The following is a 24,247-nucleotide window of genomic DNA, read 5'->3' on the forward strand; positions in this document are numbered from 1 at the left end:
TTGTTGTCAGGTGAAATTTAATGCATTAATTTCCACAACAGAAGTAATTTAATACCAGGTGCCTTATAAAAACTTGATACTATCACTGTTGCATAAAAAATACAAATTTTGTAGATTCCATTTCCATTCAACACTTGTAGTGAGTGAAATGTGTGGATGAAAGAGTTGTAGGCAAGCTGACAACTCATACAAATTTTACATAGATCCTGTGTAACAACAGTATTCAGAGACAAAAATTAAATTGTGTACGACTGGTCGTGACAATACATAACTTTCGAGACTAACACCACTAAAATGTATGCCCACCTGGAGTGATTATGAAGTTCTATTAATAATGAAAAATAGGTGAAAGTAATTTTCTGAATCTGTGAAAACTGCACACTCACTCACCAAGCAGTCAAATGTATATTCAAAGCCATTTTTAAATAATAAACCGTACCTCTGGGTCCACACGACTTGATTTACAGTCAACTACACCCACCTCAATAAAATACGTCTTGCTCAGGGACATACATATCAGTACAACTTTTTCTATGTTGGAAAAAGAAAGCAATTTTTTAAGCTCATCACAGTAAGGTTAAGGTATTTAATTTTACCTTAAAAGAGAAGAGGCAGCCCAAAATATTTATATGAATTCTTTAGGACTTAATCAGAATATGTACTAACTTAACTGACATCAAAAGTACAACCAAAAATGTCAAATTATGAAAACTGAATAAAGCCATACTCATAGCTAGTCCCAAAACATTTTCGCTGGTAATATTCTTTTATCAAACATATCAAATCGAGAAAGAGTTCTAACTAAAAACCACAGTCCCAAATACCACCAAAGCCTTTAATTTAAATATCAGTATTTGTATTCCCCCTCTATTAAATCTTTAACTTTGCATTTCATTGTCAATCTACTCACTAAACCCTTTCCTCAACACCTCCAAACAACATTTTTCCATTAGCTTCTAACAGGAAGGACAGAATAATGAAACCTTGACATTATGAATCACCCACTCATCTCCTTTTAGCTTTATGAAATTTCCACTTTTTGGAACTCTAAGACAATGTGCACAACCACTGGAAGGAAGACTCCCACTAATTCGGGTTCCCCACTCAACAAAGCACACATATTACTACTCACAAAACTGATAATTAGAAAAGCATTATAGTATTTATTTTTTATCAGAAGAATAAGGGCAGGAATGAAGGATATACAGTGGGAAGGGAAAGGGAGACTGAGTGAGAAACACTAAGTTAAAAGATTACACAGTACTATGCATTGTTAATATTTTGTTTAACACATAATCATGCTTCATATTCAACATCAAAATCACACAAATGTGTCATTATTACACATTGAAAGCATCTGTTTGCCCTCCAAGTGGTGGAAGTTTGTTGAAATGGTAAGCGAGGGGGATCAAACAGTTTAGTTTATTAATATTTCATTACCCGCGACACTGAAAAATATTGTGTAATACTGGCCAAGGACAAATTAAAATTTACAATACACAAAGAAAGTTAAAGTGTGATAGCTAAAAAATGTATTTTAACAGTTTCATAGTTACCATAATCGGCACTCCGCTCTCTGTAGTAAGCACCTCGAAATTTTGGAGAATGGTCTCGTTTGCCAGGAGCCTTCATGTCGATATCAAGTGGCACCCACTTCTGTTTAGGGTCTGGTTAAAGAAAAAAAATGTGGAAAATGTTTCAAAACCCAACCCAAGTTAATTACTTTTATTTGACTTATATAAAAACAGAGATCCTTCATAGACAGTTGGGGATTTGTTTCAATAATTTGTCTCATCGACTTCTAACAATCGGCACTTAATATACATACTTTTCCTCAATCCTAAATTGCATCCACTAGCAGTAGTATTAAAATACACTTTTGCTATAACTGAAAAGTGGTATGTCTCATTAAACACAAAACTGGTAATTCTCTTCTCACTAAATGTCATAATGTACTGAACACAAAGACAGGCATGTTAAGAAAACATCAGTAGCCTAGGAGCAGAGTCAGTCTAGGGAAAACTAGCCAAACAAGCAAGTGGCACATTGGAGAAATTTCAGTACTGCTTTATGAGACAATTGTCACTTATAACAAACTTTTTTTTTTTACACAGAATTAGTAATACAAACATAATACAGGAAGGAATGTGTTATTCTCACTTAAGGGCATTACTAAGCATGAAACTGACAATGTTAAAGAGACAAATTGCATGGAAACTTACTTTTTTTTGCAGCTGCTGGTACACTGTTTGATCTCCGGTTTTCTTCTGCTCCAGACACTGAACCATTCAGATTTGAATTCCTCTGCTCAATCTTTTTACATTCCTGCTTCTTTCGCTCTACTTTTTTGTCATCAGTTGCCAAGCAATTACCATTTTCTACACTGGGTGTATTCTGCTGTTGTGGACTGTTTACTTTTGCACTGCCAATGTTCTTTATCATTTGGGCTGGACTTGTATGAACTTTCTTCTGTGTCAGAACATATTCAAAATGAAATACAAATAAAAGCACATAGCTCAGAAATGAAATAATTAAAAACAAATGTCTTCAATGCAAAATGCTCAGAGACAAAGATTTCAGCACTTTTCCTATGCTGGGAAAAGAAGACAGTAACTGTAGCTCATCACAGACAACAAATACTACTGTATCACATGATGGACCACACAGTAGGACATTATGTTACAGAAAGTTGTAATGATGAGTTATCATTTTGAAATATGTTTTGACCCACTCTCACTGTTCCATGCTGTAGAAATTTTCAAAACTAGAACATACATTAATCAATTCATAAATCATTATTTACAAAAAATGACACCAGAAAATTTAGTATTGATGAAGTCAAAAGTTACCACTGGCATTCATTCAAACATTTCCAACTGACTAAACTAGGAAGATGAAATATTATGTACAATTTTATGTTAAGATTAGCACATCAAATTTTATTGTTTGATTTTATTGTATAGAAATTGACACGGGATAGAAAACTTCAGTCTTTCATATTACATAACTACAATCAGCAGGTGCATGAAACATGTTACCATATACATTAACCATCAACCAAACGTCGACTTATTCTTTAGGCTGTATTCACAAATACTGCTGAATAAGAGCAACGATGACAGCACAACTGGAAAGCAATGCCATAATGATTCATTCATAGGCTTTAAGGAAGATTAATCACTTACAAGTAAAAATAATGAACTGCTGAATACACACAAATGAACAGTAGAACACAATTATCTTAGAGAGCAATCCAAAAAATCATTATTGCCTTTCAAAGTAAATTCCCTAAAATGCCAAAAACATTAAGACTGCAATATAAATGTACTGTCATTTCAAACAGATCACAATGAGACACAAAACATTAATTTGCAAACAAACAAACAAACAGTGGAAAATGTAGCAGTATGACAAGAATATAGGAAGACAAATATGGCATTATGAGAATGCTATATAGTGAATTGAAAATTTAAATGGCAATCAACCATGTTAAGGTTTAATGACAACCAGCATAGACAATAACCAAATGTACGACTGATAGACAATATGAGGACATGTGAAAATCGGCCAAAGAAAATTATGGCATGGACAGATATTGAGCGACATAAAAAATTAAAATGAATCTTCCTTGTAAATAATAAGTCCTGATCACAGTACTGGGAAACTTCATAATTTTAATCAGTAAACAGTATCATTGGAACCGAAACACAAGTAAACACTTCAGTAACAACTGCTGAATGTTATGCTTTATTTTGTTGTATTGGGTACTGTTTCATTAAGGCAGACTAATTAACAAATTTGTATCTGGTCCATTTTGGACTTTACATATGAATTTCTTCTCAAAAAGTAATTCCCTTATCCACAGTGTATCCCACTTTTGCACATTTCATACTGAATACACAAGGTGGCTACAATGCATGTGCACATAGGCTCGCTCCCTTGCCACACTGATCTTTCTGTAGAAGTCTGTATGTAGCGTGGTGCTTGCTTGCTTTCTCCTCACTACAACATACTTGTTCAGATACAATGTAGTTTCTTATATACCTCCCCTTTCTGCAGCACAAAGTGGCTAGCTATTTATTTTTATAATAATAATGATAATAAATAATTTTCGTGGTCCTTTTACAGTCTTATATAAATGGTTGAATATACATAAATAGGGGGAAGTGGGGGTAAGTGTAACCATGGGGTTAGTGTAATCAAGGCTTATGGTGCCTTAAAGAAGCTGTATTTTTACCTCTGACCTATCACACATGTTAATTTACTCTTTTCTTTGTTATATTTAACTATAAGTTGTCAAATCTGACATAAATTGGTAATTCATTTTTGGACTTCAATTGACGTCTACATTTTCACTCTGCGAGAGAGTGACATGATCAGAATTTGGTGGTCTGTCATTTTTGCAGTTTTAAAGATAGCTGCACAATTTTTTGTTTACAAGCTCACTTTTGCATGATAATTTCAAATAAGAGATTTGTTTAACTCTACTGATAAAGCTCTTGATATGCCAGGCATGGTTGCACTTACCCCAACTTTTTCCCATGTGGGGCAAGTGTAACCAATCGGCTGGGGCAAGTGTAACCGGGGGGGTTGCACTTGCCCCAAACAAACTTACCTGACATATTTATTTAAGCCGTAACCCTGTTTTTGCCATCACACTAGATCAACTAAACTGGCCTTCCGGTGTGTGAAATCTTAGTGGGACCAAAAGTTAACTCATCACCAGACACATCATCAAGGGGTAAAAATTAGCAAACGTGACTTTTCCAATCTCCTCACTGCTGTATGGAATGAAACACCACCTGAATTGTTGAAAAGTGGTTTTCAAAAAGCAGGAATATTCCCTTACAGTAGAGAAGTAATTGATAGAACTAAATATGATCCGGAGGCATATAAAAGATATGTAGCTCATACCGAATCTTTGGCAGAAACAAGTCCATTGCCAGCTCACGATAATGCAGTCATAAGACTGTGTGGAAGCTACGTCTCTAACAGAAAGTACTCAGATTTTTGGGAAGCTTCTAGCTGATGAACAACCTTCAGAATTTTATAGGCCTACATCTACTGAGCCCTGTAGTTTTCCCAGTATCAGAGTTCTTTCTCAACCATCCCCAAGCTAACCAATGTTTCATTATGTTCTGGAACTTCTGACTTGTCATTTGAAAGGTTATTATTGGAAACAGTCCAACAGTGTAGTCCCACTGGTAAAAAGAAGGAAAGGATTGCACCAGGAGCTGAAGTTATAACTTTTCAAGATGCCATCTATAAAGAAAGAGATTTTAAAGGAAACAAGAATAATAAGGAGAAAGCAAAACAAAGAAGCATTATCGGCATAAAAAAAAGGGCTTGGTAATGAAAAGTAAATCTTACAAACAAAGTGCTGTTACTTTATCCGAAACGGCATCTCAGAATGTTGTGGAAAAAAAAATCCCTGATTGCTTATGTGGGCAACAAGAAAAAAAGACTGGAAGTTGAATTAACTAGTGAAGACAGTGAAACTGAAGGAGGCCTATCTTTAATACGATGAAGATGATAACAATGGATGATCTCAGGAAAGAAATGATAAGCTGTGAAGAAGAAGAAGAAGAAAAAGAGAAACTTTTTTGAAGCCAAAGATAAAATTACAGTTGGAAACGTATGTTCTGGTAGCTTGTGCAACAAAATGTAAGAAAGTTCATTTTATTGGCCAAGTTACCAAAATTATTGATTTAGGAGATCCAGAAGTGATTTTCCTCAGATGCAAAAATAAGACAAAACATGGCACCACATTTTACTGGCCTGATAGAAGAGATGAGACGCAAGTTCCCTCCTCTGACGTCATTTCAGTGCTACCTGAGCCTACTTTGGGTCACAAGGGAGACCTGACATTTGGTGTTACATTTGATTCATACAACATTCAGTGACTAAATAATAGTTAGGGCGTAAGTGTGAATATAATAAGTTGAATTAGGGCAGTTTAACATTAAACACGAATTGCCCACAACTTTAGTTCAATTACCATGAAAAATAATAGAAAGTGAACTTAATAAGTGATTTTTTCTTTTCTCTTGAGACTAGATATTTTATTATTTTTGTTAAACTGCCTACTAAAGAAAAAAATATTAATTTGTAAAATTTAAACTAATAAATTACTGGCCTAAAACAAAAATAAATCATCTATGATGTGTTCTATTTCAGTGTTTTATGGTTTAGGCTAACACTTATTTTTTAGTATAGCCAACATTTTCTGTGTCTTTCATAATATACAAAGAGGCGTGTGCAAAAAAGTTCATATCTTGAGTAAAATTTAAGATATTTTAATAATTTAAGAATCCTCAAATTCAGTAAAAATTGGGTAATCAGGTCATTTACCCCAAGTCTCTTTTACAATGCTCTGTATGGGTACAACAATGCGGGGTTACACTTGCCCCAAACCATGGGGCAAGTGTAGCCTCACAACACAAAATTTTGAAAACAATTATTTGACCACATAATTTTTTTTTTCGAAAACAAAATGTATATTGTTTAAAAGTCAATAAGTCAAACTTTAAGCATGAGAAATTTCAAAATCATATCTTCAATAACAAGTTGGCAATTTGGTGTCAAAGTTGAACTATACCAAAACGTGGTTACACTTACCCCACATAGTATAAAAACAAACACAATACAAAAGCAAGCATTTCAAAATTTTATAACTCAATATCTAGACCGAAACAGTCCTCAGATTCTTGTGTCAACAAATGCAGTTTACCGAGTCCAACAGGAAATTTACTTAACAAACCCTTCAATCAAATACAGTGTGTCTGCACAGTGAGACGACATATGTCCTTGAATCCTCCCCCCCCCCCCCCCCAATCATATAAACAGGCACCACCATAACTTCCATCCCTTTACAGAAATGATACAGAGTTGCCCAGAGTTTCCTGAGGAGACCAAACCCATTTACACAGCTTGTAGGATCAAGTATCGAGGTGAGAATCTGGTGGAGTAACCTTCTGCAAAACCTCTCTCCATTCTTGACACACATCATATATAAGAGGTGCATCTTCCATCGGTCAGGGTAGTTTTCTGGATTAAATGTGCTGGCAGGTACATTCTTTAGCTGATTATACAGAAGTGAGTTCTGATAAGTTGCACACTTTTGGAATACACTTACAGCTGCTCTTTGCCCAATTGATGGTGGCGCAGATTTAGTAGTGCCACTAATTATTCTCATTGCCTGATTCAGCCTATCATCAGCTTTGCAGGCATTTGCACAGTTCTCTACTGTAGAGTAAACCGATGCCAATGTAACAGTACAAAGAGCACGTGCATTTGCACCCCATTCTGGCCCAGCTACTTTTCTAATATCAAAGCAGATCACATTTTCGAAGTTGTACCTATTGTTACTACCTCAAAATTTGACAATAGGTACAACCTTGAAGATGTGTGACCTGAATATCGAAGGAATCGCTATATACAATGAAGGTGGTAGAGTATTTTGACCAGGTGGAGCACGTAATGTACTTATACTGTAGGCAGTAACACGTACATCACATTGTTTCCAAGTATGGCTGCCTATGAACTGTTCATGAAACGCAAGCAAGCAAGCAAGCAAGCAAGCAAGCAAGCAAGCAGTTGTGGATCCATGTTGCACATCTGTTGGTAAGTTAGTCAAGATAATGTATCCACCATAAAATATTCTATGTAAAAATGTTTTTCTCACCCTGTTTCCCAATCACTAGCAGCCAAACAGAGAGTAAAGAATACTGCTGCAGTCAAAAAATCCACTTGAAAAGAAATCTGTAATTGGGGTGATGGAAAAAAAAAAGCACGCACACACACACACACACACACACACACACACACACACACACAGAGAGAGAGAGAGAGAGAGAGAGAGAGAGAGAGAGAGAGAGAGAGAGAGAGATGAAAGCAATACCTTAGAATCAGATGCAATTTTATTAAAGAAAAGAATAATGGGAATATCTGATTCAATCTGCTTTTTATAGTTGTGCTTGAAAAGAAATCACTTAATCTTCACAGTTAAGTCCGTGGTAAAGTTGAGGATAAAAGGAGTAAAAGATATTACATTGGCAGCAATGAAATTGTACCGATAGGCAGTTGCTGGTATCAGGGACCTTGTAATATCTAATATACCTTCCCCGTTATTGGCAGGAATCAATTTGTTAGTAAAATTCTTTTGGGCAGTAGATTGTGTCTGTCATATTGTAAATGTGGGCTCCTGTTACGAATAACCTCACTCATGTACATAATGCTACGAACTCAAATCAGTGATAGATTACGTTGCATAATTTAACTCCTGTACATCACTAAATGTTCGCAAGATTTCACAGTTCCGCAACATCCTAAAAGACAAGGCAAGGAACATTTTCAATAACTCTCCTTTAATGGTTGGTTAGTTGTGTTATGGAAGTTTAACAATAAATTATGTGATTGGTGAAGTATCATACTTTCTTAAAAACAAGGTTACAGCCATGGTCAAAAGCAAGTGAACACAAAAAGACGAAACAGAATTCAATCTGAAACTATACAGAAGTCAACTGGAGTCCCACTAGGCAAGCAGTAAGGTATCTTGCTCAGAGACATTGATTTCAGCATAACTCTTCCTATGTTGGGAAAAGAAGACAATTGTTTAATCTCATCACAGCATGTAGATACCACTGCCACCTCTATCTTGAGACTTACAAACCATGCACAAAAACAGTAAAGCCCATTTTAATTATTATGTGGGAAATGGTAATTATAGATTGATTAAGCTGACTTCTAATGTACATACTGTTTGGTGTTGTTGTGGTTTTCAATCCAATGACATGACAACATTGAAATTGTGCCAATAGTTTTATGAAATTTTGGCATATGTATTTTAAAACATGATTTCTTTATGACCATGAAGAGTTGAGACACTTCATTTTAATGATACACGGTGTATGCTTAAAAAGTGACTTTAGCAAGTTTGATTCATACCATCAATAATAAGTAAAATGCCAGTATAGTGTGTTACTAAAATAAAATTTACCTCTGAACGCCCCAATGTTGGCCAGTCATCCACATCAGTGAAACTGCCTTCCTGAAAATTAAGATTGACTTAGTATCGCGCATTTTTCCCCTTTTCTATTTGGAGTCTCATTTGCCAGTCAGAAGTCTTATTCAAACAAGAGGACACAAATTATGTTAGCGAAACATTTCTCATTTTAAGAGAAGTATAGGTCAAAAACATGTAAGGAATTTCGTAACGGCAAGAATTACTTTAAAAATAGACAAAATATATTTTATGAAAATTATTCAAAAGTATCACCAATGTGCTTGTATCCAATTGAAGACACGCGTCACGTAGGGAGGTGGGGGATGCTACCAGTTAAGGGGAAAATTTAATGCAAAAAATGGGTCAAAAACTGACGAGTAACTCTTCAAATATAATGTTAGAAACGAAAGACAACGTACTTTCAAAAAATCTGCTGAGACATACTATTACTTTGTCATTAACACATTTTTCCGGAAGAAAATTAACTTGAGAAAGACGAGCGAGGCTACATGTGAAACTGACAATATTTTACCAAACAAGGAAACTTTACAGAATGGTAAGATCCTAAACAAATTCAGAATGAAAGGTGATAACAGAACCTTATGATGCAGAGTAAATGTAGAGATTTGAGGTTATGAGCAATGTGTAAATCAATTAGAACAAATTCACTGTATTAGAAAATTAAGATACTAAGGACAAAGATACTTATACAACCAGCAAATGTTGTTACAGGTATGAAAAGAGCAAAAGAAAAGAAAACTTTTAATGGAACAAGGCAGCTATTAACGAGGAGGTAACAGTTCTAAACGAACAATAGGAACGCAAGAGCACGAGAGGGTGTGACAGGACACACTGCTATGATGAAAGAAACGTTTGCTAACAATGAGGGTAAGAAGACAAAAATTTACATTGGGTACACACCACATAAGCATCAGAGATGATGGTGTGGTATAGAAACTAACAGAAGGAATAATGCACAAGCATTTCAGGACTTCTGGGACACTGCTGTAATGGAATCTGACTGCATGCAGGAGGGAGAGGGGGGGGGGGGGGGAGGAGAATGGGGCAGTTGCTCTTAGACACATGAGCAACTTGTTATAAGGTACAAAATAGTCTTAAAAATAGCACCAATTGTGTGGGAAAAGAATTGATTTTAATTAAATAAAGGAGTAAGCTGACTTTAGAAGTGATTGTAACACAAGGAAAAATTTGCTAGTTGTGAATGAAATAAGAGAATGAAGCACAGAGTACAAATAATTTTGTCTGGTATGCACAGAATTTGAGAAGCTTTCTAATGGAGTACTTTCCTTAACTAACTGAGGTTTTCAAAACTTAAGTTTCCAATGAATCAGGATGCGTAAGTTTACAATCACTGCATGCTACTAGTTTTTGACAAAGAGAAAAGTACTTTTAACAGGGGAAATGTTCAAGATTGAACAACACCCATGAGACACACATTGTGTCAGATACAAAAAACAAACACGTAGATTAAACATCACACTTGAGCTGATGACAAAATTGTGGCTATATTGAAAATAAAACAGATTTGGGCAGTACACATACATAGGCAAACGGATGACAGATGAACGAAGCAAAATCTTTGCGAATACAAAGAAATAAGAAAGGACAGAGATGATTACCTAATGGAAGGTGAGTAGATGACATTAGAAAATATGCAGGAGCAGCACGAATGAGTATAGCTGAAGATGACAACAAATGGGAAAATCCACAAGAGAGTTTTATCCATACAGTTAATATCAAAGTAGCGGCAGCAGCAGCAGCAGCAGCAGCTGCAGCTGTAGTCATTGACGTCTAGCTGTTTACAGGACTGATACCATAGTAACAGCCAATGAGAGAACTCGCTTGGCGACACCACCTGTACCATTCATTCACTGTTTTCAAATCTCTCTGCTACTGCAGGCAGCAGCTACTGTATCCAGCTGTGGATAACGCTCATGGCTGGTATCATAAATAGTTGTGACCCATTTCACTGTGTGCTTATTTTCTCTCTGCAGCATGTCTATCTTGCACTACAGAATATCTGAAGCTTGCACCTGAAGTGTGCAGAAAAATGTGGTTGCTAAACAGATCTTCGGAAGATAGGCTACAGGAATTGGAAAATAGTAGCAAGGAACTGGCATAAATGAAAGAAGAAGAAATGGATCTGGTGATCTTTTTGAGAAAAGAGGCAGTTAATACTCTTGAAAAACACCATGAAACAGCAGCTGAAAGTGGACTGAAAATTTCTTATAAAAGAAACAATTACACGGAAAGGTTTTTCTTGATACTTAGATGGATAACCTATGTTGATACAGTTTGGCAAAAAATATCTCACGTACCCAAACCTCTGGATTAAATTGTAAAGAAAGAAGCATTAAATTACAAACAGCTTACAGACAAAATTATTTAGTTGGACAGATAAAAAATCTACTCACCAAAAAGCGGCAGAACACACACATAAAAGACTGTTATGATAGCACGATTTCAGAGCCAGTGGCTCCTTCTTCAGGCAGAAGGGCTGAAGGTGAAGGAAGAAGGGTGAAAATAAAAAGGGCTGGAGAGGTCTAGGAAAAGGGGTAGATTTTGGGAGTCACCCACAACAGTGGGTCAGTGGAGACTTACCATACAGGTGGGAAGGAAAGACTCAGCCGTTGATTGGTGAGTAGATTCTTTATCTAAAAAGCTTATAGAATTACACAAAAGAGGTGCAATGAAAAAAATCAATATCTCATAATGCAAAATTAAAACCAATCACTGTTGTTAAATCTGAAACGATATATTCATCACAGTCTGTAGTCATTGGAGGCAAATCAGTAAAGACACAGAAAAAGAAGAAAGGAAAATACTAACGAAAATTTTTGGTATGGCCTGTGTTGAGGAAATCTGGATAGACCGAAGTCTAATAAGTTGTATCAAACTTTTGGAGAAAATCTCACCCACATTCAGGAAGAGAAGACTGAAATTTTATGGCCATATTCTGACATTCATAGAGTGAACAATAATAAAATTGACCAAAAGGATTCTCTAGCTTGCTCTTTCCCGGTAAGTTGAAAACAACTGGATACTTAAAAATAAAAAATATCTTCAGGAAATAGGCACTGCAAACAAAATTCTACAGAACAGAGCTGCTGTCAGTACCTTAATTGACAAGCATCAGTTCAAAACCACACCAAGTGTTAAATCTAAGAAGTCATGGACATAAGAATCTTAGAAAAAACACAGTGGAAAGACGAGATTTTGGGAGGAGGAGGAGGAGAAGAAGAAGAAGAATGCTAGGCAATCAGCGAAATAAGTTCAATTGCACTCCAAAGCTGAACAAAATTATGTAAATGTATAATAATAATAATAATAATAATAATAATGTCACATATTTATAGATCTACTTTAACTAAACTTTTGCTGTGTTAATATCATCATATGACTTCCAATAAGAGAACAGCATATCTTGCTCAGAGACAAAGACTTCAGCATAACTTTTCCTATGTTGGGAAAAGAAGACAATTGTTTATGCTCATCACAGCATGTAGATACCACTGCCACATATAAATTTACAGCTGATCTTAAAACTTAGCTGGCTGATCATTAAGAACAACCTATCCAGTTTAGTGTCTCCTTCTAAAGGCAAGGAAGAACCCCCCCGACCAAATTAACTACACACAATTCCTCTATCCAAACCCAGCCACTATCTGTTAAACCATTACAGTTATTCTCCACAAAAGCGAGGCAAAACTTTGTAAGAGAGCAGTCTTTCCATACCATTATTTCTAGGTTGATGTCATAGCATCAATTACTTCTCAATGAGTTTCCTGATATTCCATGCAGAACAGCATTCTTGGTACTGCCATACACAGTGGTACTAAAAATTTTACAGTAATCATAACTATAAAACAGTAATTTTAAAACTGTGGAACTCACACGCTGATTTGTGCATCTTCGGTCCTGTGTCATCTTCATGACAATTGGTGGCTGAGCTTGTGTACTGGCATTTTCTGTGGAAGACAAAATACCAATGGGTGAAGCGTTAAAACTTTTTTTATATACAGATGCCACACAACAAAACTGAATAACAACATTTCTCTGTACTGTAACACACATGTCTAAGCTAGGTGAGGATGCCCTTACAAGATGGCACTTGAGTATAAAAAATAAAAACAGTAGGAATAAACAATAATAATATTGCAAATAAAACAAAAAAAGAGTCCCAGTTAATTGTATCATTAGTTAAGAATAAAATTTTGGTAACTTGGTAGTTATCTACAGCACATGTGCACATGAGACATGGCATGTTTGTGCAAGACAAATGAGGAAGTCAGTCACCTTCACATAAGTAGCCTCAGTACAAACAAAAGATCATACATGGCAAGTTGTACTGGAACTGCTGACATTAAAACTCTACCTTTAGTACAGTTCCTTAATTTGCTTTCCACATTTCCCCAAATAATTACAGTAAAAAGAAATTTTTATGCTAATTGCCTGAACATATCTTTCCCAGGTAGACATAATTGCTTCACCGGTTTCCATAGGATTTTACTGTGTTTGCTGATATTGCAGAAACAGAAGCTTGAGCATTCAAAATACCTGCTTGTCACCAGAAATCTCAAAGTTACTCCTAATCTCCCATCTACATTGATTACCTCACTCATTAATGTATTCCGTTTCTCTATTTTATCTTGCATCAACATAATACCTTGCTGTACGATGCAGGATTCCTCAAGAATATAGTTTATGAAATCTACAAATGATAGACCACAGCAATCATTCATCCTTTTTTGCAGGTTTTATTTGGCAAATCTAGATTTCAGCTAGTGCCTAGCCATTATTAATGCATTATTTCATAGTATAATTTTGAAAGAACTATGGCAGACACCCGAGCAACAGGGAACTGCCATGCATTGATGCAATGAAATAATGCATTGATAATGTTTAGGCACTAGCCGAAATCTATATTTGCCAAATAAAACCTGCAAAAAAGGATGATTGATTGATATGCCCTATCATTTGTAAATTACATCACTGTCGCTGAGTGCACCCATGTTCCTAACGGAAGGTAACCTCATTTATGAAATCCTTCGGGCCTGTGGGTCAAGCAGGCACGTTCTAAACTGCGAAGTCAGTGATTACGATATAACGTTTTCACTTAAAAGATACATTTCAGTGATTGATTTACTTCTGTTAACTCCTTCCTATGTATGGAATTCAACAGATTTATTTTCTTTATCACTGTCTCTTAAGGATGTAACACGATTAGTAGCTTTCATTTATTTCGATGGGATTACTGATTCACTCGTTCATTCGTACCCAGTGTTTCGTAAATCCCATTACCTTGGGGAGCCTTCAGACTGGGAATGAGTGTGTGTGCGGTAGTAGCCGCCGTTGGCTATTTGCATAAAAATTCTAACAAAATATGACTAGCGCTGACACACATCTGGGCAATTTTGCGACTGCATTTTCGGATGCAGCGCAATTACCGGCGGCACACAATTTTTTTCAGCGCATTAAAGCGTGTCGACCAGTATTAAAGAAGTCGTGTCTTATTTTGTGGCTGGAACTGAGTATGCATCATTAATCAGACACTGGAAAGCAACTAATTCACAAAACACCCAATATTTCTGTGTAGCTTCCCATAGGGTGCCAAATGGCTGCCAGCAGCAGAATACACCCACGTGTCGGAACAGCTGTGCGGCGGACGTGCAAGTGCTACGTGGCTCAGGCGCTGCCGTGTCCTTGAGGGGGCGAGTAGCGCGCAGCTGCCAGCCGCGAGCAGCCGGCGTGACCTTGGATTGAGGCCGGGCTCACTGCGCAGCGAACTGGCTGGCTGGCTATTGCTCTCGAGCTATGGGGTAGTATCGGCGGCGCTATCGCGCGCTCCGTATCTAAGGATGTAACAGTATTTTCATTACTCCAATGAAACACCTAAAGCAAGCTTTTTTTTTTACACTCCGCATCTCGAAGTTGATGGGGCACTTTTTCTCTAACATCTTCCGTACAGTAAATGCCCTACATTGATCGTTCTGGTGTGTGAATTTAGCGCCATGTACTCTGCTGCGCATTAGAAGTACAAAAAGGTCAAGAAAGTAAAAGCGGTGAAAGAGGGCCGTGAGCAATGCACGTTTGTTTTACATCATAGAAGTAACTATACATAATACTGTGATTAGATTAAAATCTCAGTTGTCAGATTTATTGATGACGTATTTAGATATTTCCAAATACCAATTTTTTCCAAGTGAGTCGCTAGTGATGGGTACATTTTTCCTGCATGGTAAAAGGAACTCACCAATATTTTACAAAATACTTTTACTTCAAAGGCGTATAAAGGCCAAATTTTATAAGGATACAATACTGAAATGTAAAGAATTTCGCATTTAAAAAAGAAAAAATTAGATTAAATACAACGTATCGAAACGAGTACACATTCAATATTTTACGTCCGTCCGATACGGAACATTTCTGGTAGCAATAATCGTCTGAACTGATAGGGTACGCTTAGTGGCGTCTTGTCTGAAGTTTTCGACATTCCCGATAATTTTGTCGTTTTAACCAGGTGCACTGAGGGATCATTCTTCCTGCGTTCTCCTTTACTTTGAAGGTGTTGAGTTTTGTGATTTGCGTTATGACGCATACGCTGGGGTATTTTCAACAAATGTGCAGGTTCTCTTTACGAATCACTTTCTCTGTGGCTAAACATTATTAGCAAATCTAACTTAAATTTTCTTTCGGGTTTTTCCGCTCCTCCCTTTTTCCCCTTTTTTGCGAATGCCGGAAAGAGCGGTCGAGATGTGTACTCTCTGACGTGACAACGTGTTTTTAAATGGTGCTGCTACGTAATTTAATGAGGCAAAATCCAGTAGTACTTGAGATGGCCAGTAATTAGACATGAATTTCAAAATTGCGATAAAATACTGGGCACATTACTGTATAATACATTCATTTTTATATAAACACACACTTTCCAAAATACATTAATGTAAATTTTAAGACAATACAGTGGATGAATATTAACACCACAGAACAAGACTCCTCTTATTCTGGATGCTAAAGAATGTGCTGTGTGTAACAACAGTCCTCCACCGCTGTCGAACATTGTGCAGTCAAATTTTCTTGTGTATTTTAACACAACTTTCCAAATACCCATTGAGCACATACGTATGATTTTAATAATAGTGACCTAACCGTTATGGTTGATTCAATACGCGTCACGTCCTAATACTACTTACTGTTACATTTATATTTTAATAGAATTTTTGCCTTTATTTACTTGCACAATGAATATAGGTAACGAGACAACGCTACACAAACTGAGACACTTCTTGGTTCTATAAACGTGCAGTATCGGAAAATATCTGTGTTGGCATTCTCTCTCTCTCTCTCTCTCTCTCTCTCTCTCTCCTCCCCCCCCCCCCCCCCTGCCTCAATTTCGTCTTTTTAGACACGGCCTACCTCAGGCAAATATCTAAGTCCGCATAAATTTTAAAGAATTGCCATAATCAGGTATTCCGCTTACCTGAAAACTGTAAACACGGCTCCTGAACACATGACATAAAAACTTGTGACTTGGATATTATTTTATATTGCATGCCGCTAGGCTATTCTCGAATAGCGGGTGGATCTTGCGTTTCGAAGTACGTTAGGGATGTCTTGGGAGCAGTTTTCTTCGAATGGGAGGGAGCAACTGCTTTGTCCGAGTCAAAGTCTGAAGCAGTATCTATGCATCTATCATTTCTGAACAACAGCACTGTGTAAAAACATCAAATTCTTAATACATAAAAAAATCAGAGTTACACGTGATTCATGTTTATTGAAAACTAAAGCAATTATGACCAATTCTCATAGTTTAATACACCAAAATGGCATTCAGCACTGAAACCCAAGGTACACCACGAGATCAAACGGAAGGCCATGAAAGGCAACAGACGTTTCAAATAATACTCATTTGAGGTTCGATGTATCCTATTTTCAACTTTCCGTCTAACGAACCGTCATAGCGCGGCTATGTGGAAATATTACATTTCACAGTATTTGCGTCGACTGCACTTAAATAATTCCTAATCACAACTATTAGGCTTTCCGGCTCAGGAGCGCCTAATAATGGAGACTGGCCCACGCAATGAATAACTGAGCAGCACGTCAGCTATTAAAGGCTGACTGGAGCTCTAGCCATTATCTGAAAGTTCTCTCTGGGGTTTTTCCAGTTTCCACACCCCAATACTCTTCCGTCAAACACGGAAATTCCATTAATCCTCCCAACAGTGGGCAGACCTGAAACGAATTGTAAACAACGACGTTCCACTATGGAGGACCGAGGCAGGTACTCTAATCCTCCCCACAGCGGGCAGACCTAAGGAGAAGTAAACACCGACGTTCCATTGTGGTGGGCTGAGGTAGGTCTGGACATTTAGACAACGTTGCCGCTCCTACTTTGAAGTTTCATTTCAAAACTAATGGTGCCGGAGGCGTAACTTTCATTGAAAGTTCCGAACTTTTGGGACGGAGACGAAGCTTCTGTTACATCCCTTGCACACACGGCCGAGGGAGCTTACACAGCCAGAGGATTGGTATTTGGAAATATTGATCTGCAAGAGAGAATTTAATATCACCGATGAAATATCTTTACGTGTTTTGCACTACATTGGCGGTATGTCAGTTTGTACAAGTATTTACACGCAGCGTGCATCTAAGTGCTATGTAGCTTAATACAGGAAGTTTCACAGTAGGCCCGAAAATCTACAAGAATTAATAACACGGGAAAAAAATGCTAACAGTTACCAACGAAATTGTTGAGCCTGTCGATCATTTCCGTATTTATGGCAGTTGGAAACCGAGACTAAATAGGAGGTTTAAGTAGCAGGTGAGTAAGAATGGTTTGTTCTCTTGGTAAACTAAAAAATCTTTCAATGTTTCTAAAAACAATATGTTTACAAAACCGTTTGTTACCAATTATTAATTATGACACACACACGCATGGACGCTTAACGCGCAAAATCATTCAAAATTGAACAAATGTACATGGGTTGAATGAAAAGTAATGGCAACAGGATTATAATTCATACCAGACTTTATTTGCCAGACGTTCACCATATTACATGCCCTGGATATAATTGCCACACATCTCAATCATCTTCCCTCACAGAGGTGGTAAGAATCGTACAACGTCTGCGCATCCATCTCTGTCGATGTCTCGCAAGGACCGCCCTATGGCACGAAAGATGTCTTCTCTTGAATTGTAGCGCATGCCACGAAGAGGTTCCTTCATTTTCGCGAACAGACCGTAATCGCACGGACTCGTATCTGGTGAATGCGGTGGATGTTCCAATATCCCCCACCCCCACGTACGCAGGCGGTCCTGCACGGCGTCCCTCGTGTAGCATCGCACACTGTCGTAAAGGACGATCGGATGCAGCGTCAAAAGCAAAGACTGTCGTGCCACTTCGATCTTGATCCACGCACGTTGGTCCTGTTTCCTGAACACACTGTTAAAAACTGCCTCCCGCGCTTTCAGACAGAACACACAGAAACTGACTCAAACACAGTATTCGCCGCTCACTGTACTACATACTACTGACCTATCAGCGACACATAGGTAAGCCACGTGACTCAAATCCTTTATGTTACGGCAGTGGTGTCACTACTTTGTGTGTGATCGGAGTAACAAGGGGGAGAGCAAAATAAATGTCAGGTATCAGACTGGTGGGAAACCAAGAGTGACAAAACACAGACGATATTCTATGGAAGCAGGGTGGAAAAAAATTAAAAAAATTTGCGGGACGAACGTGAATGTATGCTGCTTAGAATCATGCTGTATGGAGAAATACGACGGCGGATTTTATCCAGCAGGCAATGGAAAAATGCATGTAAAACAAAAGCAAAATCGACATACAAGGGTTGAATAAAAACATGGAAACACCAATGCGTGTCTCATATCGCGCAGGAAACCCATTGGCCTTCAAAACAGCCTCGGAACTGATAAATACAGGTCCTTATGGTTTTCAAGGGAATCTTACACCATCCTCCAGCAAAATAGTGCCGAGTACCTACAATGAAGGTGAGCTGCGATAGCCCACCCTTCTCCCCAAAGCAGGCTACAAAGGCGTAATATTCAGATATGGTGCCTGGGAGAGACGTTACAATTCATCCTCGTCCTCTCGAAACCAGTTCTGGACGATGCAAGCTGTGTGAAGACTAACAAACATTGTACAACGGGATGGACCTGACGTGCCAAAATGGCCACATAATCCTAATGTGACTTTTCATAGTAACCACGGGTCCATTCGAATGCCACAATATAGCACTCAAATCGTCGCCGAATCCCCGCCATGTTTCACTCTGATGACGTAAACTCTGCCGGAAGTTCGAAATAGTGTGAAACAAGACACATGGGATCAAATGATTCTTCAACTGCTCCTAGTCCACCTCTTGTGGCTTTGTCGCCATGTTTTCCTGTTAAGTGCATTTCCATCACTAATAAGCAGTTTTGGGATTCCAGCTGTAACTGCGATTATTTTCTTATGGTGCTGTCTTCGAGTTGCTTTAGTTCGCGAGTGATCTTTGACGCTCTCATCGTCTTATTTTTTGACACAATCTTCTTCAAAGACTTGTCACCGCCGCTCGACACATTCCTTCCGTCCGCGCTGCGACATAATGGTTGATATTTTCCGCTTTCCTCGAAGTGGTATAAATCTTTGATACACCCCTCTTGAAACACCAGACACTTCGGCCCCTTTGGTTACAGAAGCACCCACCATATGAGAATCCATAATTTGCCCACGTCAGAATTCACTTAGCTCCTGATTGGGCCACAACTGAAACTTGCAACGTATTGAGGACATTTCACAGGTGCTGTTTGTGGTCAAATGCAAAAGTGCAAACTTAAAAGTTTCCCTAGTATCTGCACGTATGTTCAAGTATGAATTTCTCGCGGTGTTTCCATACTTTTGTCCAAAGCCTGCACATCAATGCAGAAAGTTAATCAATAAACAACTTGATACCGAAATCAGTTGTTATTCTGTACAACTCTATCATTGAGAATTCAATGACGGAGACCTACTCCAATTACTGTGGCAATTTCATTTTTAATGTTACACTGACAGTACGTTTATACGCGGAAACTGTTCACAATACCTTCATATAACAAAATCTTACCACAGCACGCTGAAACATACAACATATGGCTATTATGTGAGAGACTGTAATACATGACTTTTACAACCAACGAACGTCTGATGTAGCGACTAGCCCCTTCTGCTGGGAAACTAAACTTCAAAGTAGTTTTTAGTGGAATTCGGGCTTCAGCCTGAAATATTACACTAGGGGGCAAGAGCTGCACTGTGCATTTCCATATCGCAACTGATGGTGGAAATAATTTGTGTATTTACTGACCAGATTACACACACGATGTAGGCAGCTAAGAATTGTTCCTCCCTCGTGTGATGGCAAGTGCTCAGGACTTGAAATGTTATTACACTTGTTTCTTACAGAGAGCAACAGCATCAGAAACAAAGCCGTGAGGAAGTCTGTTACCAACAGGTGTAGCACAGCTGCACGCCAATGTATTTGGGTCGCTAAAGGAATGACGTCTTTTTGCGTGACTGTAGCAACCATAACTGGGACTCTAAACCCCTTGAAGGAACATTCGCAGTTACATATCACGGTAGCATTATTTTCATCTCTGGTCAAATACTAGGTCCGCCACCTCCAAATCTATGACCGCTGAATGGGGCTAAAAACAGCTTTCTCCTTTACGAAAATGGTGAAACTTCTTTTTTATCTGATTTTCTTCACGCAAACATTTCACTTTCCTCTTCTGCCGGTAATACTTTTTCAAGTTACCTTCGGCAAAATACAAGTTACCTGCGTCACTGCATGGGACGAGAAAGGGTTCCCTCCTTCCAGCTAACGCAAATTTCCGTCTATGTAATATAAGCTTCCAATGGGCAGTCTGAAATAAATTATACTTCTTCCCGAAAGATAACGCCAGCTGGGGTAAAAAATGTGAGAAACGAGCGTAGGTGTCACTGTTTTCCATATAATCGCTGTGAAAGCATTTTGAAGAGAGAGTACGGTAACTCGAAAATTGCACTAGTAAAGATTTGTTTAAATAACACAAATACTTTCTGCAGTTGACACAGCTCTATACGAGGAAATGACTACACAATTTTGATTCACAAAGTACAGTAGCTATCAAAGAATAGACTTTTTTTCCAACAACCAACATCACAATTAGGACAAGTAATCTGAAAGTCATCATCACTAGATGGGAGTTGTTTGTAAACAGCATTCACTTAGTTTCATATGCTCGTGTATCCAGCTTACAAACAACATTCTTACTGATTTAAGTGTCACCTCTCTGCTCGCAAATATCCCGTCTTTCGAACTATTGTGGGTAAAACTTCAGTAGACGTCCGACTCCGATGTACCACAGAAAAATAAACAAGATGTGTATCTACTACTAAAAAAATAATAAAACAATATTTTAAGGAAAATAGCAGTTGGTCAAGTGAGCTTTTAAGTGATTACACGAGACTGGGGGGACAAATAATAGACACGTGCGCCACTATCTCTGACACCGCAACATATTCTAACCGAAGCGCCAAACGTGTGTGACAATAACGATTGTAAAAATATTTGCTGCTCGTTTCATTCGCAGAAACTTAAGCTGCACTGTTAGGTCACAAACACACCATCACCTTGGAAGTCGATACAGATTACGAAAAAAACAGCCGTTCACCGTACACCAAGTAATTATGTCTCCCTTCGAGTAAAAGTCATTGCAATTTTTACTGAAATATTATCCCAAATAATGCCATTTAGTTCACAAATTTTCCGCAACTGCGCTACCGCAGCCCTTGTTTGTCGTTGGAAAAGTTTCGTCGGGAATAACATCGAAGTTTAGCATGGTTTAGTCTGCGGCTACTACACTACGTTAAATGGTGGGAGGGGCATCTTAGGCCTACAGCACCCTTTTATGATATAATCCGCCGAGTTAGCACTACACCCCAGCAACAAACAGTACACTGAAAAATCACAGCTTGTGGGGTCTACTTTCGGCTCCACAGAAAACAGAACGGCAAGGCGTCCTTTCCCTGTGACCTTGGCTGCGAGCAGCCTAACAACGTAAACCGTTACCTTCCTCAAGTCGTCCACTCACGTTCGACGGCATCGTAATTACTCAGCTATCGCCAATTACCTATTATCCCGCTTTCATCGTTGCGAACATGTGCAATCTGTTATACAGAATTTATCGTACCTTCCTGCCAATAAACTTGTCTGAAGTCAGCATATATTATATGCAGTTTTTGGAGCTACGCTGGTAGCTCCATGGAGGTATATATAATAAAGGGAGATGGCGCAACAGACTTCCGCTGCACACTGCTTTATAGCCAGTGCCGCCAAGTTAGTATGTCCAAAACATTAGCAGACGATTCCTTCTGGTCCTTAATTTCCATGGGGCGTGCCAGTTACTGCAATTTGCGAATGTAGCGCTCTGCAGCGGCGGCAACTGTTGGCTATTCCTGTTTGCAAGGCACTGTACTGTTTGTTTACGAAAATGGATACGCGTATTATTTATACGTAATCTCTGCTAAAAAGCACATTTCTTCCCTTATCCATATGCTAGTCACGTTGTTCTGCCAGCAGTACACATAAATAAAAACTTCCAATACCTATGAACATGTAAGGCAACAGTGAAGTACCAAGTCCAGCCAGTAGTAAGGACATCGGCTCATAAAATTTCACATCGGACAAACCCACCCCTAAAAGAGCGTACATATTTACATAACATTGAAAATCACAGAAAATATTTCTATTAATTTAATAAGGAAGCCTCACAACCTTCTAAAAAACGCAAAGTTGGAAAAACGCAAGACGCGAACCCACTAAATGTTTTGTAACACGGCGACTACCAACTACGCTACGCTAGACTTCGGCAATGAATGACCTTTTATGTGACCATCTTCTGAGGCATTAATCGCTGATACGTTATTAACGGATATTTAATAACAAATGACGCGTTTCTGATGAATCTTCAAAGTATTGTTGCCTTAAAACGGCATACTTTCATAACACGTGTGTTAAAAATAACAGGAATATAAAAACCAAAATTCTTTGATCATCAAAATATGAAGGCCATCGTCATTTCATTACAACAAATTGTACCAATAACGACGCGCTTTCGAAAAATCCTCAATGTGCTGGTACTCAGAAACAGCATATATTCAAAGGATACAAGCAGTAAAATGAAAACCACAAAATATGACCAACTGAAAAGACATACAATACGGCGTTTCTAAGGTTTTGCTTGCGACGTAGATGGCGTTCTTGTCCTCTTACTAGTTCAACCTTTCTTTGGTAGCACGTTGCATAAATATCGCAGAATTCACTTTGCGTTTAACGCAAGACAACGGTTCTTGTTCCTCAACGTGAACTAAGAGGAAGTCACTTCACAAAACTCGTACAGCTCCATGTCAACGCCCAGCGTGTAAACAGCGTAACCTCCAACAGGGGCCAGCACGAGGATTGAGACAAAAATGGTTGACATGGTGAAATCAATGGTGTAGCGGAAGGAACACAGTCCTTCGTATTAGATAAAAATATTACTAAGTGAACGTGCCTGCGGAAGGACGTTTTTTAATTAGATACTGAGTGCAGCTGTGATAGTACGGAAAAATAGATAACAATAGTGGTAGTTACAGTTGTGGTAACGAGTTAGCAGTAGTAACACACGTAGTTCTTGATGTAACGAAAACAGTGTTAGCAGCTGACAGAAGTAGTGAGAATGAATATAGAGTACGTGAAAATTACACAACCAAAAAATAAGTTATAAACTGCAAGGGTAGTAGTTTTGAGTGTTCCGTCTGCTAAATGTCTACACATTTCTCGATGCTGTGTGGACTGGTGCGATGCCAAGAACCAAACTGCTGTATCCGCCACTCACTTTGCGTTGGGTATCTACAGCAACATTCCTCCTCTGGTCTAGGTTTTGTTTTATTTTGTGAAGTATTACGTGTCATTTTCTTTCTTCAAATCATATTTCTATTTGTCTTGGTGTGCAGGAAAACCAAACCAAACCTTGGTTTACAATGAAACAATTGTGGCGCCAGCATGTGAATCTTCGTACACTGTCTTCTGTCGAACGGCTAAATGGATGAATAAACACTATTCGTCTGGCTTTGTTGCTAATGTTAGTGAAGAACCAAAGAAATCAGTCGTCTGGGACAACAGGGACAACAGTTTGTGTTTTTGGCCATAAAA

General features: G+C 38.2%; 1 protein-coding gene across 4 annotated transcripts in view; it reads right to left on the reverse strand.

The window, feature by feature from the left end:
* Window positions 1–24,247, reverse strand: part of LOC126199377 (la-related protein 1B) — a 139,847-nt gene that overhangs the window by 83,577 nt on the left and 32,023 nt on the right. For 2 of the 4 annotated variants that reach the window (XM_049936290.1, XM_049936293.1), the window contains 4 exons: window positions 12,920–12,993; window positions 8,999–9,049; window positions 2,223–2,469; window positions 1,557–1,667 (listed from right to left, as the gene is read on the reverse strand). In XM_049936290.1, coding sequence (XP_049792247.1) covers window positions 1,557–1,667; window positions 2,223–2,469; window positions 8,999–9,049; window positions 12,920–12,993 — 483 coding nt within the window. The remainder of the gene's footprint in view (window positions 1–1,556; window positions 1,668–2,222; window positions 2,470–8,998; window positions 9,050–12,919; window positions 12,994–24,247) is intronic. The other 2 variants (XM_049936291.1, XM_049936292.1) reach the window with 2 other exon arrangements.

This window comes from Schistocerca nitens, chromosome 8 (assembly GCF_023898315.1).
Source record: "Schistocerca nitens isolate TAMUIC-IGC-003100 chromosome 8, iqSchNite1.1, whole genome shotgun sequence".
Classification (NCBI taxonomy): domain Eukaryota; kingdom Metazoa; phylum Arthropoda; class Insecta; order Orthoptera; family Acrididae; genus Schistocerca; species Schistocerca nitens.